The sequence below is a fragment of the Amia ocellicauda genome, chromosome 11, assembly GCF_036373705.1.
Source record: "Amia ocellicauda isolate fAmiCal2 chromosome 11, fAmiCal2.hap1, whole genome shotgun sequence".
NCBI classification, from domain to species: Eukaryota; Metazoa; Chordata; class Actinopteri; order Amiiformes; family Amiidae; genus Amia; species Amia ocellicauda.
Genome location: NC_089860.1, coordinates 37,084,178 through 37,096,365, shown reverse-complemented (window position 1 = coordinate 37,096,365; position 12,188 = coordinate 37,084,178). Strand labels below are relative to the sequence as shown.

General features: G+C 43.7%; 1 protein-coding gene across 2 annotated transcripts; it reads left to right on the top strand.

Moving 5' to 3' along the window:
• The first annotated feature begins 1,226 nt into the window (after positions 1–1,226).
• Positions 1,227–10,374, top strand: zc3h12aa (zinc finger CCCH-type containing 12Aa). Of its 2 annotated transcripts, none has more exons than XM_066717754.1 (6): positions 1,227–1,292; positions 2,774–3,355; positions 5,246–5,385; positions 7,091–7,325; positions 7,488–7,594; positions 8,015–10,374. In XM_066717754.1, the coding sequence occupies exons 2-6, from the start codon at positions 2,808–2,810 to the stop codon at positions 9,070–9,072; spliced, it is 2,088 nt and encodes a 695-aa protein (XP_066573851.1). In that variant the 5' UTR covers positions 1,227–1,292; positions 2,774–2,807; the 3' UTR covers positions 9,073–10,374. The 2 variants fall into 2 exon arrangements, with proteins under 2 accessions (XP_066573851.1, XP_066573852.1); XM_066717755.1 differs by lacking the exon at positions 1,227–1,292 and adding an exon at positions 1,323–1,557.
• The last annotated feature ends 1,814 nt before the right edge of the window (positions 10,375–12,188 follow it).

Genomic DNA, 12,188 nt, shown 5'->3' with positions numbered 1-12,188 from the left:
GGAGACCCAAATGAAGGGGCAGATGACACTGGGAAAAAACCCACTCAGGTGGTCAACTTGCCCCCACTGTCCTCTACTGCACTGCATCCTGGGAATATCATGATACACCATGATCAATATTTCTAAGGCATGTTTCCTATGATTTATTCAGGGTAGAGTGGAGTCCAGTGAAAGGATAGGAAACCCCTACAGGACTGTGCGACAACCATAGCTGAGCTTCTGAAATCTAGAGATCAGGTTTTTACAGCTGTTTGGTGACTGGCCTTCACTACCGCCAGATAAGCCTCCAACCCCCCAACTGTCAGACGGCTGGAGAGTCATACAGCACCGCTAAATATCCTGACACAAAAGGTCACAAGCCCCACCACTGCACTCAACACAGAAGAGCTCTCTCCCACTCACCTCAGCAATGGCAACAGCTCCACCCAGACTGGAAATGAAACGATGACAATTTCCCCTCCCTCCAGCAGTCAGTGCCCCGAAGGTGAGTTGTCATAGTCGCGTAAAGGAAGTGTTGGGACTTACTGAAGGGAGAACAGATTTGAACCAAAGAAATGTGTGGTGCAGAAGCACCAAGAAGAATTTTTGGGTGCACCCACTACAAAACGCAGGTGAAAATATCTGTATAATTTGTAATTCCATGGAACAACACTGGTCTGTTCCTCGTGTGCAGCACTTCAGATTACCTGACAGGCAGGTTGTGCTGGAAAGGCCTGATTAGACCTGTATCTCATTTTATACTATAGATTATTATAATTGATGTTATTATTATTGTTGGTGAAAGACATTATAGTAAGAATTGAACATGTTGTGTTTTCTATGGAAATAATATCTATCAGTAGGAGTAAAATAGAAGCCGTACAGTTACATATATGCACTTTTAATATATATATATATATATATATATATATATATATATATATATATATATAACATTATTATGATGTTGTTGTTGTATTACATTAACAATTAGACTGATGGATATTAATGAATATAAAGGGAAACATGCTAATAAACAAGTGCATAATATATATATAATGTTTGTTTGGGGGTAGGCCTGCTTGTTGCTCTTCAGGCAGGTGTAGAAGGTATTGTGCACAGTGTGATATCATGCTAATGGTCCAGATGCTGGTTGATCAGGCCTCTATGAGCGATGTCCGGGGCGGGGCCTGCGCGGTTACAGTGTTTCACTCCCTGGTGACGTCACCGGACAGGTGCAGTATAAGGCGCTGCGCACTCGGACCTGCGCACTCGGACACGCAGCGCGGCGCGGCGGCGGAGAGCACAGGACGGTACGTGGCTTGGGGGCTCAGGGCTCAGGGCTCAGGTTGCAGTGTCCAGTGTCCAGTGTCCAGTGTCCAGTCTCTGTCCTCTGCTTCACACAGTCTTACAGCCTGAGCACAGAGCTCCGCAGCAGGAAGCGCAGCGCAGTGCAGCTGAACTGGCTCACTTACAGCGGAGTATCGCTTGAGTAATCGCAACCGCGAAAGCTGCTTTACCTGATTTAAAAGCCTTTGCAAGTATTCGTTGAGTATTACATTCATGCGTTTCTTATATGTAAGTACCCTATATATGAACGTGGTGCCAGAGATCTTTGATACAGTGTTATTTGGCACGCCTGGCTTTGTATTTTATGATCTGAACAAGGCTTTATGGTTTTGGAAGTTTCTAATCTATAGGTCGAGGGCTGGGCTGTTTCTGGAGATCAGATTGCTGGCTCCTCAGCGCTGGTTCAGAGGCTGTTTCCTCCAGTTTTATACATTGTAAAACTATGCAACATTGAAACTTCCCACTTTAATGTTGTATTTTGCCAATGACAATTTACAATACATTATCTGTAATTGATACAATTCCCAGAAATGTATCCATTATTATGTATTTCTTAGCAGACGCCCTTGTCCAGGGTAACTTACAAAACATAAGAGAAATACAAAGTGCAAAAATCTATAATATGCTTGCCTATACTGCCGTCTCAGCTTGATGATTATCATTCATAATAGTAGTAGTAAGAGTAGTAGCAGTGTTGGTACATTTTGTATTTTGACATTTGAACTTACTATAAAATGCAATTGGGTCAAAAATCTGTATAAATGGATTCATTTTATACACCGTGACTTGCTCTGATCTTTTCACTGTTGCAGTTATCATCTTGCAGGCCTGCTCTTGACACTGTATAATCGTCAAATATTAATATTGTATTACTGTGTGTGATCTATACATGGCTGTGAAATGAGTCATTGATGGGCACACAATATTTCAATCAACCATGTCAGTGTTTAAAAGTCCATAAAAAGTACTCTGTTGCTCAGTACACTGTCGAATGGATGCTATTTCCTCGCTGTCAGTTTGACGGGAGCTTTGGAATGGGTGTGTATTTAGCTTTTTTTTTTTTTTTTATTAAAACATGTATGCAGAACAAATCTATACAGCCTTTATTTTCCACCCACAGCTCAACTACGCACACATGTAAAGTCCTCAAACGCAGGCCTCCCAGCCAGCGCTTGTGACGTTAAGGAGTGATGCACAAATCTGCGATCCAAGATAAACATCTAGAAGAATTTAAATGTTTGGATGTTGTGGTCTATAAAATATGTGCAGCGTAATATCAATTAACCGCACGGGTGAGATCATTGATCAGGGCTCGTCTAGAAACGATTGCCTGTGTGTGCATTAGTCTTAGTCACGTGTCCAAATAAGCTGATGATGCCATTGGTAAACCCAGTATTTTATGCAATTGCTAAATCATGTTCTTCACCCCATTTCTGTGAATTAGGTGTGACACACAGTAAAAGCATGATGAGGAAACGATGAACTTGGACAGCGTTCATCTCAAGAGTGCTGCGCTGGATTTCCCCCGATGGTCTGGTAACTCGCGAGCACCGCACCTGAGCTCGGCCGAGAAGAGCCCCGCCTCATGGAGCTCCCTGATCCCGGATCTGCGTCTGAATGAAGAGCGCATGCCTGCCTCCAACAGCCTACCGTCCGTCCAGGAGATGGAGAGAGAGCAGCACGGCTCCTCTGGGGCAGGGCAGCTGGACCCCAGCGAGTTCCAGCTGCAGGTGGACTTCTTCCGCAAACTGGGCTACTCTCTGGACGAGGTCAAGGCCGTCCTGCAGAAACTGGGCTTGAACGCCGACACCAACACGGTCCTGGGGGAGCTGGTCCGATGTGGCGTGGCCACTTCGGAGAGAGAGGTGGCACCCGTTCCCTCCCCAGGGCACGTGCTGGTCGCCCGAGGGGGCAGCTCGGCCAAGAAACCCGCCAGCCTCCCGGCCACACCACCCCCCGAGGACGAGAGGGAGGAAGGTAACCGGCTGAGACCAATCGTTATCGACGGCAGTAATGTGGCCATGAGGTGCGTGAATGTGTTAAGTTTGCTTTCTTTCACGTTGTGGGTTTTCTCAGTTGCTCCTCTGAGGGGAACACAATCGGGGAGGTTATTTCCAATGGCCAGCCTCTGTCAGGGCCTTGGACATGATGTGTTCCCTGTAGCTCATCCAGATCTCTGTACTTCTCCACACCAGAAAGTCCAGATCATCAAACTGAACAGAAGAACTTTTAAGTCATGGATTAACATGGTCTCAGTCTGTGGTCTAAGCAAATTAAATGTAGCTGATTTTGAAGTCAAGTTCGGAGTCGAAACCTAGACAAGAAATTAAAATGCCGGGGAGTTCTGTTATTAGTCTAATCGGTTATTGCTCTACAGCCTCCAAGGGGCGATGGTGTTGACAGAACTGCTATAAACAACCACTCCGCTTCCTTAATTTCTGGCTCATTTGGACTCCTCCTGTACATGCTTGTGCTGAACTTGAAATCCTGGCATGCAAATCGCAATGCAAATCCCTGCAACACTTCCTCCTTCGGCGTTTTGGAAAGGGTCTCTTGTGACCCGAACAGGCCGAGTAGCTTTGCGCTCGTGTCCCGGCGAGTCTGTAATGTAGGAGAGTGCTTTGCTAGACCACCTTTGGATTCTCTCCAAAGGGAACTAGATTTCTTCCTCTATCTGTCCCACATTAAATGGATATCATGTATCTGAAAAGATACCAGCGCTTCCTTGATTGGAAACTATGCTGTTTGGTGGTTCAGGTAGTTCATTATATCGTTCATTCTTCTGTGCTTATCGGGAGCAGCATTTCTGACTGAACAGTGTCCGAAACCTGCCACCATTTTGGCAGGGGTGTATGCAAAATAGAATTCAATAGAAACTACATTTGAGGCCAGATTATCACAAATTCAAATGATTTACCTATGAGTAAAGACAGTACCTAGGTCTTTAAGTTACTGTAACGTACAAACCATTTATCCCATTACTCAAAATAAATGCAAAAAGCCCCCCATGAATGAAAGGAGTTTGAAGAACTTCCAAATGCACTAAACTGAAAGCCCTGGACCAGACCTTTTGTGTTTTAAATCTTTGCCATGACAGTGTCTGAACCTCAACCCAAGGTTTACTCCAATTTAAATGTGTAAAAAAGATCCAGAAATTAATAAATAAGTGAGGTTATGTAATAAGTAGTCTGCCAAGTTAATGGTCAACGATCTGGCTGCTCTCCACCTCTGACCTCTTTATGGGAAACGTACATGATTTTTTAAACTTGGCAGCTCAAAGATTGGTAAATATTTAACCAGAGCTGGGTATGTAAATAGCAGTGAAATTAGCCACTGTAAAGACCACACAAAGGTTTAAAACCTGACATTCTGGGTGACGGTGCTGTAAATTGCAGTAAAATAACTCCACAATAGTAATGTTTCACTAATGAGTTTAGATTACATTATAATCCATAAGGAAATCTGATTGTCCGTGAAAGTTACTGGATCACATTTTCTTGGTTAGATTAGGTTGGATGTGCTATTTTAAATGTTTTTGATTTAATGCATATAGTCTCCTGAAACTGCATGTACACAATAGTGATAATGTATAGATTTTACTTTTGTATTATGACAAAACTCCTCTTGAATATAATCTGTAAAATGAAGGAACCTGGTGTTTAATTGTAGGGGGGCATACTGATGCTTCATCCTTCCTTTCTTAAAACTCGGCTTTTTAAAAGAATTCCTGTTTTGCCCAAAGGCATGTTTAATCGATACTTTGTAATCCTTTAAGCACCGCGGTGTGCGTCAGTGCCTTCCATGCAGGCCTCTGTCTCCCTGCCTGTAACCCGACCCGGCTCAGTGCTCCAGGGGGATTGGTGACGTTTTGACAGTGGCGTCCCGGTGTTCTCATGTTTGTTTGTTGTACTTTCAGTCATGGCAACAAGGAAGTGTTTTCTTGCCGGGGGATTCAGCTGGCTGTGAACTATTTCCTGGAGAGAGGCCACGGGGACATCACAGTGTTCGTGCCCTCCTGGAGGAAGGAGCAGCCCCGGCCCGATGTGCCCATAACAGGTATATTGTACAGGAGATAAGAACACGCCCGATCCAGTTAGTCCTGCTCTGCATCGCGCGAAACCGCTGAATTCAAGACTGTGCTTTCCACACACTTGCAGTTCCTTTTATGAAAAGGTGAATAGAATGAGAGTTTTGTAGTATTCTCTGCAATCAGCACTTCCACCAGTTATCATATTCTGGGCTGATTTAAACGCACATTTTATAGAGTGATCACCCCCACCCAACACACACACTTGATTAAAGATGTATAACAAGCCTATTACTGGTAGTGATGTTTTGAGTAGACCGTAGCCTGTGAGAACAAGTTTGTTAATCATTCTGCTCAAGTCACATAACATCTGCAATTTGTACAATACCCCCTCAACTTGTTTTTTTATTTATCACCGGGATCTCCTGTTTTTCTCATGCTATGTGGCAAAGTTGAGAAGCATGAACTACCTTTACAGGGGAGCTCATATGAAGGAGGGAGAAGCTTAGATCTGTCATGTCATGTATGTCTCCTTTTTTTTTTTTTCTTGAATTACGCAGTTTTTGCAGTTTGAATATCAATCAGGAATTCCGAGCTTAACGATGGCTGTGAGGAAATGCTAGTTATATAACGCACACATTTCTGTTTGTGCTTTTTGTTCCTTGTTACAGCTTTCTGTTGGCACAGGAGTCACAAGTGGAATCTGTAACTTGTTGCTCTTAAACAGCCTCCCGTCAGGGGGAGGGAACGGTTAATGTTTGCTCGAGTACCAGGAAGAGAAGATTGAAACGAGGCTGGGAATTCCCCAGAAGGAAATAGATTTTCCAAAGGCAATTTAGACTTGCATTATCTACTGAACGCCTCCCATTTATCTTTTCACTTGGGATTTTTATATATAAACTACTTATTTCCTTATTTATATATCAAAAACAACTGTTGAATGATTAACTATTGGATGAAGTAGAAGTCCAAATACAGTCCAAAATTGAATTATCGAAGCTTTTTCTTCATATTAGGGATTTTTTTTTTTTTTTTAAGTACATTAAAACTAGACTTTGCCAGCGTGAACCAGTTTAAACTCTGAATTAGGAAATGCAATCTTTAATATGAGGGGGGGGGGGCACTGCATTGTATGCGTATATGTATGTGTGTGTGTGTGTGTGTGTGTGTGTGTGTGTATATGTATGTGTATGTTTGGGTATGTGTGTATATATATATATACCCATTATATATACATTGCATATAATTATATAATTGTACATTGTAAATTGACCTACATTTTCTATTTAAACCTGTGGAAGAGTCAACTGACATTGTATGTGTAATAACACACCCAGGAGAGAAATGCAACCATTGTGTCATGAAGGTGGATAAGCAGTTATTAGAACTCAACAAGTACTGAACATTACAAACCTCTCGAACAGCCGCGTCGCCTCCCTAATTAGGCTGATCGAACTGAAATAAAAATAAAAAAGCCAAAACTCCCATCAATTCACATGTTCTGAAACGTTACTTTACTCGCAATAAACAAGTCTTTACAAATCACAAATTATGAAAAGAAATCCTAAATATTTTCCTGCCTCTTTTTAAATGTTTAAAATCCTTGCTTGGTTAGGCTTTTACCTAAGGATGGTCTTGGGTTATTTCTGTGATGGGGAGTGAGCTTTCTGTCGGTCTGGTGTTTTCACCCTGTGTATTTGTTGCTTATGTGTAATTTTTTTTTTTTTTTCTCAGACCAACATATTTTACGAGACCTGGAGAAGAAGAAGATCGTGGTGTTCACTCCCTCTCGCCGAGTCGGGGGCAAGCGGGTGGTCTGCTACGACGACCGCTTCATCGTGAAGCTGGCGCACGAGTCCGACGGCATCATCGTGTCGAACGACACATACCGGGACCTGCAGAGCGAGCGGCCCGAGTGGAAGCGCTTCATTGAGGAGCGGTTGCTCATGTACTCCTTCGTCAATGACAAGTAAGATGCAGCGCCTGCCTCGAGTCGCAATTGAGTGATTACATTTCATACAAGTCTCGGGTTTTTGGTCATTTTGTTGCATTCACGCTTCCTTGATGCTGGTTCTGGGGTTTTATTTTCAAATGTGAATCGGACCCTCACTGTCCTTGCCGTCCCGCCCAGGTTTATGCCTCCTGATGACCCTCTGGGACGCCATGGTCCGAGCTTGGATAACTTCCTGAGGAAGAAGCCCCTTGTTCAGGAACCGAGGCGCCAGCACTGTCCATACGGTAAGACCTGCTGTGTGCAAACCGGCAGCCCCTGCCATAAACAAATCTGTATTGTATACCTCTGTGCCACACATTCAGGTTTAAAGAAGTTTTGTTTATAAAGATCCTTTCACTGTCAGGACTGTAAAATTTGTTAATTAGCGGCATACCAATGATTCACAATATTATCAGGCTTGTTGCCTGATAATATTGTGAATCATTGGTATGCCGCTAATAAGGAATGCAGATAAACGGAAGCAAAGGTTTATCGCCATACTGATAACTGTAAACTGCCTCCACTGTGCCCATCGGTCCAGGTCTGCTGGCAGTACTCAATGTGGTAGAAGTATTCACGGGTAGATGCTGCTTGAGACCTGATCCAGTACCTTGCCCATGACGATACTCACTCACGGTCTTCTCTCTTCTCCTCCTGCGTCTCAGGGAAAAAGTGCACCTACGGCATCAAGTGCAAGTTCTACCACCCAGAGCGTCTCAACCAGCCCCAGAGCTCGGTGGCCGACGAGCTGCGGGAGAACGCCAAGCTGTCTGCGGCGAGGGCAGGGGCTCCGGCCAGCACGCTGAAGGATGAGAAGAAGCCAACCTTGACGCACAACCTTGCCCCTCCTGACCCGAGCTTTGGGTTGAGCCTGGAGCAGGAGATGGAGCAGAAGTTACTGCTTGATCGGTGCAACTCTCTGAAGAAAGGCCATCTGTCCGAAAACATGCTGGTACTTGCCGGCATGACCTCAAACAGGAGGTCCTCCAAGATGGTCTATAACCAGTCCCAGTGGTCCAACCACCAGTCTCCGACTGATATGGGCTCCTTCCTCTTTAGTTCCCAAGAGCCTCTGGATTCGGGCCTGGGATCCTACGAGAGCCAGTATTCGGAGCGGTCCCGTGGCCAGTCCAGCCATAGCGAACACTACACGACTGACCAGAGACTGTCGTGCTGTTGTCCCAGCGGCAGGCAGATCTACATGCACTCTACCAACCCGGAGAGGCACGACGGCTACCACCAGTACCACGGCTGCTGCTCCCACAAGTCAATGAGTGCCAGTGCCAACGGCCAGCAGTACAGCCCGGATCTTTGTGGCTCCCCGAACCCCAATGTCAATGGTCAGCGCAGCTATTCCTACGGGAGGCCGACGTACCATGCCGAGGTGCACCAGTACAGCCTCCCGAACGAGTACAACCCGGGCAGCGTCCAACCCATGCGTGAATACTGGTCAGATCCCTTCCAGGTGCCTCCGCCAGCCCGGCCAAACCACCCCCAGGACCACCACCAGCTGGCCCAGCAAGTGTCCAGCGCTCAGTATGGGGATCAGCGCCCATGGCCTCCTCCCCATAGCGCCTACCACAAGGAGCGCAAGGAGGTCCGCAAGAAGCTGCTGGCGATCTTCAACCCCCACAAGGTGGACGCGGTTATGAGCATGTTTCCCCAGCTGCTCGACCCGCAGGCACTTGCTGCGGAAATCCTCAGCCTGAAGTCGCAGGGGTGAAACCTCTGCACACCGGGTCACTTGGCCTTGTCCGCTTCCACTGTATTAGTGATTAGTGGCAAGGGACTGTTTAGGGGTTCTTGCCTCGTTTCTCGAGTGCTTCCACAGATCTCTAAACCGTGGGGTTGTGGAAGTAGGACCGCTCTAGTGTTGCCCGTTGGGGTCTTATTATCCCTTCTCACCCGGAGGTTCTCCGCAGTAAGTGCATCATTTTACGTAGGAAATTGATCTTGCCATTCAACTGTGTACGTGAAATATTTGTATTCTGCTGGTGCACAAGTGTGTGTGTGTATGTATATACACCTGTGGATATATCCTTCTCTGGCCTATGGTATATGATAAATTACTGGCAAGGCCAGAAGTTGTTGTAAGTTGATGCATATTGTATCTGAGTATTTAAAATTCGGCTGGACTTCTACAGCCTCATTTAAATAACAATTGCAGGAATTACGGAGTTTTTAAACAGTTTGGTTTCCTCGCAAGAATGCCAGTTGACTGGGAACCAAAAAAATGACCTTTTAATAAGGTAGAAAAGTCTCTGGTATTCCACAGTATTAATGTGTTAATTTCCTAATGTTGTGGGGACGCAGGGGTGTGTATATGGGGGGTCATTGTTGAAACTGACGTTGAGTAGGTTAATGTTCTCCGCTGCCCACAGAAACCGCCGATGTGTCACTGCCATGATGGTGGGGAGGAAATGCATTTTCATAGTGGTCACCGTAGGTAGCAAAAGACAAATCTCCGACCGGGAAAAATACCTGATGTTTATGCATCTGAGGAAAGTGCTCTTTTATATAACTTGACTAAATATGAGAGAAATGGAAGTTTTGATTCCAATTGTGGGTATTTCCGCAGCATCAATGTTCCTCATACGTGTTTTTCAACTTGTTCTTATTGGCACTGTGTGTCTCACTGAATAGTTACCTAGTGAGGTAAACAAAGTAAATTCAGTTTGTCAATTGCAGCCCATTACTTGAGTGTAATCTTATACAAGTAAGCAAACTGCTTTTAAATATATATACATATATATATGTAGGTGTGTCATTAATAACAGTTAATGGTGTTTAAGTCCAGTACGGTATGTTTGTAAAAACATAATGTTTGTAAGATCGGTATCGGAGGGATTTTGCTCTTGAGTTTGTAGCTTGTATTCTTGGGTAAAAACTATGCCAATTAAAATTGCCATAAAGGAGAAGTTTGTATAGATTAGATTTTTTTTAATTAATGCACTTCATGTTAATGTCTTCAGTGGTTTGCAAGTGTCTGCAAACTGTTACACATAAATAAAATTATTGAAGTTCAGTGTTGGTCTGTTTTGTGTTTTTCTCTCTAAGGTACATCTCAATCTGCCCTTTGTCTTTATTTTCGGTTGTTAACAACAGTCACTGACATCTTACGCTTGGCATCTGTGACCTTTATTACAATTCTTTCAAATGCAAAATAAACAGCCATAAGCATTTTAATGAATCCTTGTATAGACTTGAAAGTAAAACAATTAGCTTTCTGAATGCCAACAAATTGAAGACCAAAAAATGCAAATGTGTAACTGGAGCTATGTGACTGAAAGGAAGGAGTTCAGAGATTGCACATTGTTCCCATATGCTCATGCTCAATAAATGTATCCTTATACACTAATGTTTCAAGGCCAGGGCCATTTGCAACCTTAATAAACGGTTTTGAAAATCAAATTGTAATCCAGATATTGGACTTCTTTTGTTAAGAGACAAACATACACTGCGCTATACAGTTGTATCGGCAGCTTCGCAGTAACAAATGGTGTCCATAACGAAGTCTATGCAGGGAGCCCCAGATGTGATTGTTTATCAGATTACACCCAACGCAATAACACCGACAGTCACCTCAAGAAAGATCATGAAACATCTGCTCCAGGTGTTTTGCTATTGATTGAATTAAGTCAAGATTTATGAATTTTAAACCCTGAAGAATCTAATTTAAAAAATATAAAGCAGTGTAGGTTTCCAAGATAATCGATGGGGCTTTCCTATCTCATCAGAAACCTGGTTAAGTTGTGGAGGGAATCTTTGCTTTAAATCTCAGCTAATTACATTTTTGTTGGACAGTATTGTGAATTTCATTTGATTTCCGGTGGTCTATCTCCGCAGGATTATTTGGCTGTGTAACCAAACTTGATTTAAAGCAACGAGCTCAATGTCACACTTCAAGGACTGAATGACAAAAGTACAAGAAACAAAAGGTTGCGTTGACAGCGTCTCCTCTTTCTTTAAGCACTCGAGTTGTCCTCCTATGAACTAAATAAAGGGACATCCCCTGGGATCACTCTGCACCACGCCAGCAGTCCCTACAGGAAGTATTTGTTGTTTTTGAACCATTCCCCGACACCTCGCTTTGCCTTCAAACTCTTCAACTCAAATTAAAAGCCTAATTCATTTTGTCTGAATCTTGCAATTATTCGCAGAATTTTTGCGGTGAGAAATCTGAACGATTATTTTTCCATGCAAGCCTTCACAGGCACTCTGGGCTCTTAGGCATCGCTCAGGACGTCTGTGTGATTTACAGGAACAGGTCAGGGCTCAGCCTGAACACGGAGGCGGCATTCCTGTGTCTCAGAGTTTTCTGCACTTCTGACATCGAAGTATCTATAGAGAAGCCAGCGAGGGATTTTGCTTCACGCAGTTCGGGGTCGTGTGGCCTGTATAGGTTTTGCAACATTCATCCGCTGTTCTGCTTGTCTCTATAGCTATGTACTTCTTGGTAGATGTTTATCTGTGCGTTGCAGGTATAAAGATCATTGACATTAGCAACTCCAGGTGAACAAAGAAAAACAAACCGCAGGCAATACAATTAATTCCGTGCCTAATCAACTAATAGCACCCAAATCACATTCAAATCATGCAAATAACTCAGCAGTCCACGTGAAAAAAAAAAGCAATCCAGCAATAAATTAGGAAAAAAAGAACCGTAGTGGTTGATCACCATTTATCACCTTCTGAGACATAAATGTTTCATAAATTGGAACATACTAATAAAGTAATAAAATAATTAGCCCACAAGTAAAGTAACTGCCAGTTATTGAGAGATTGCACATTGTTCCCATATGCTCACGCTCTTTAAATGTATCCTTATACACTAATGTT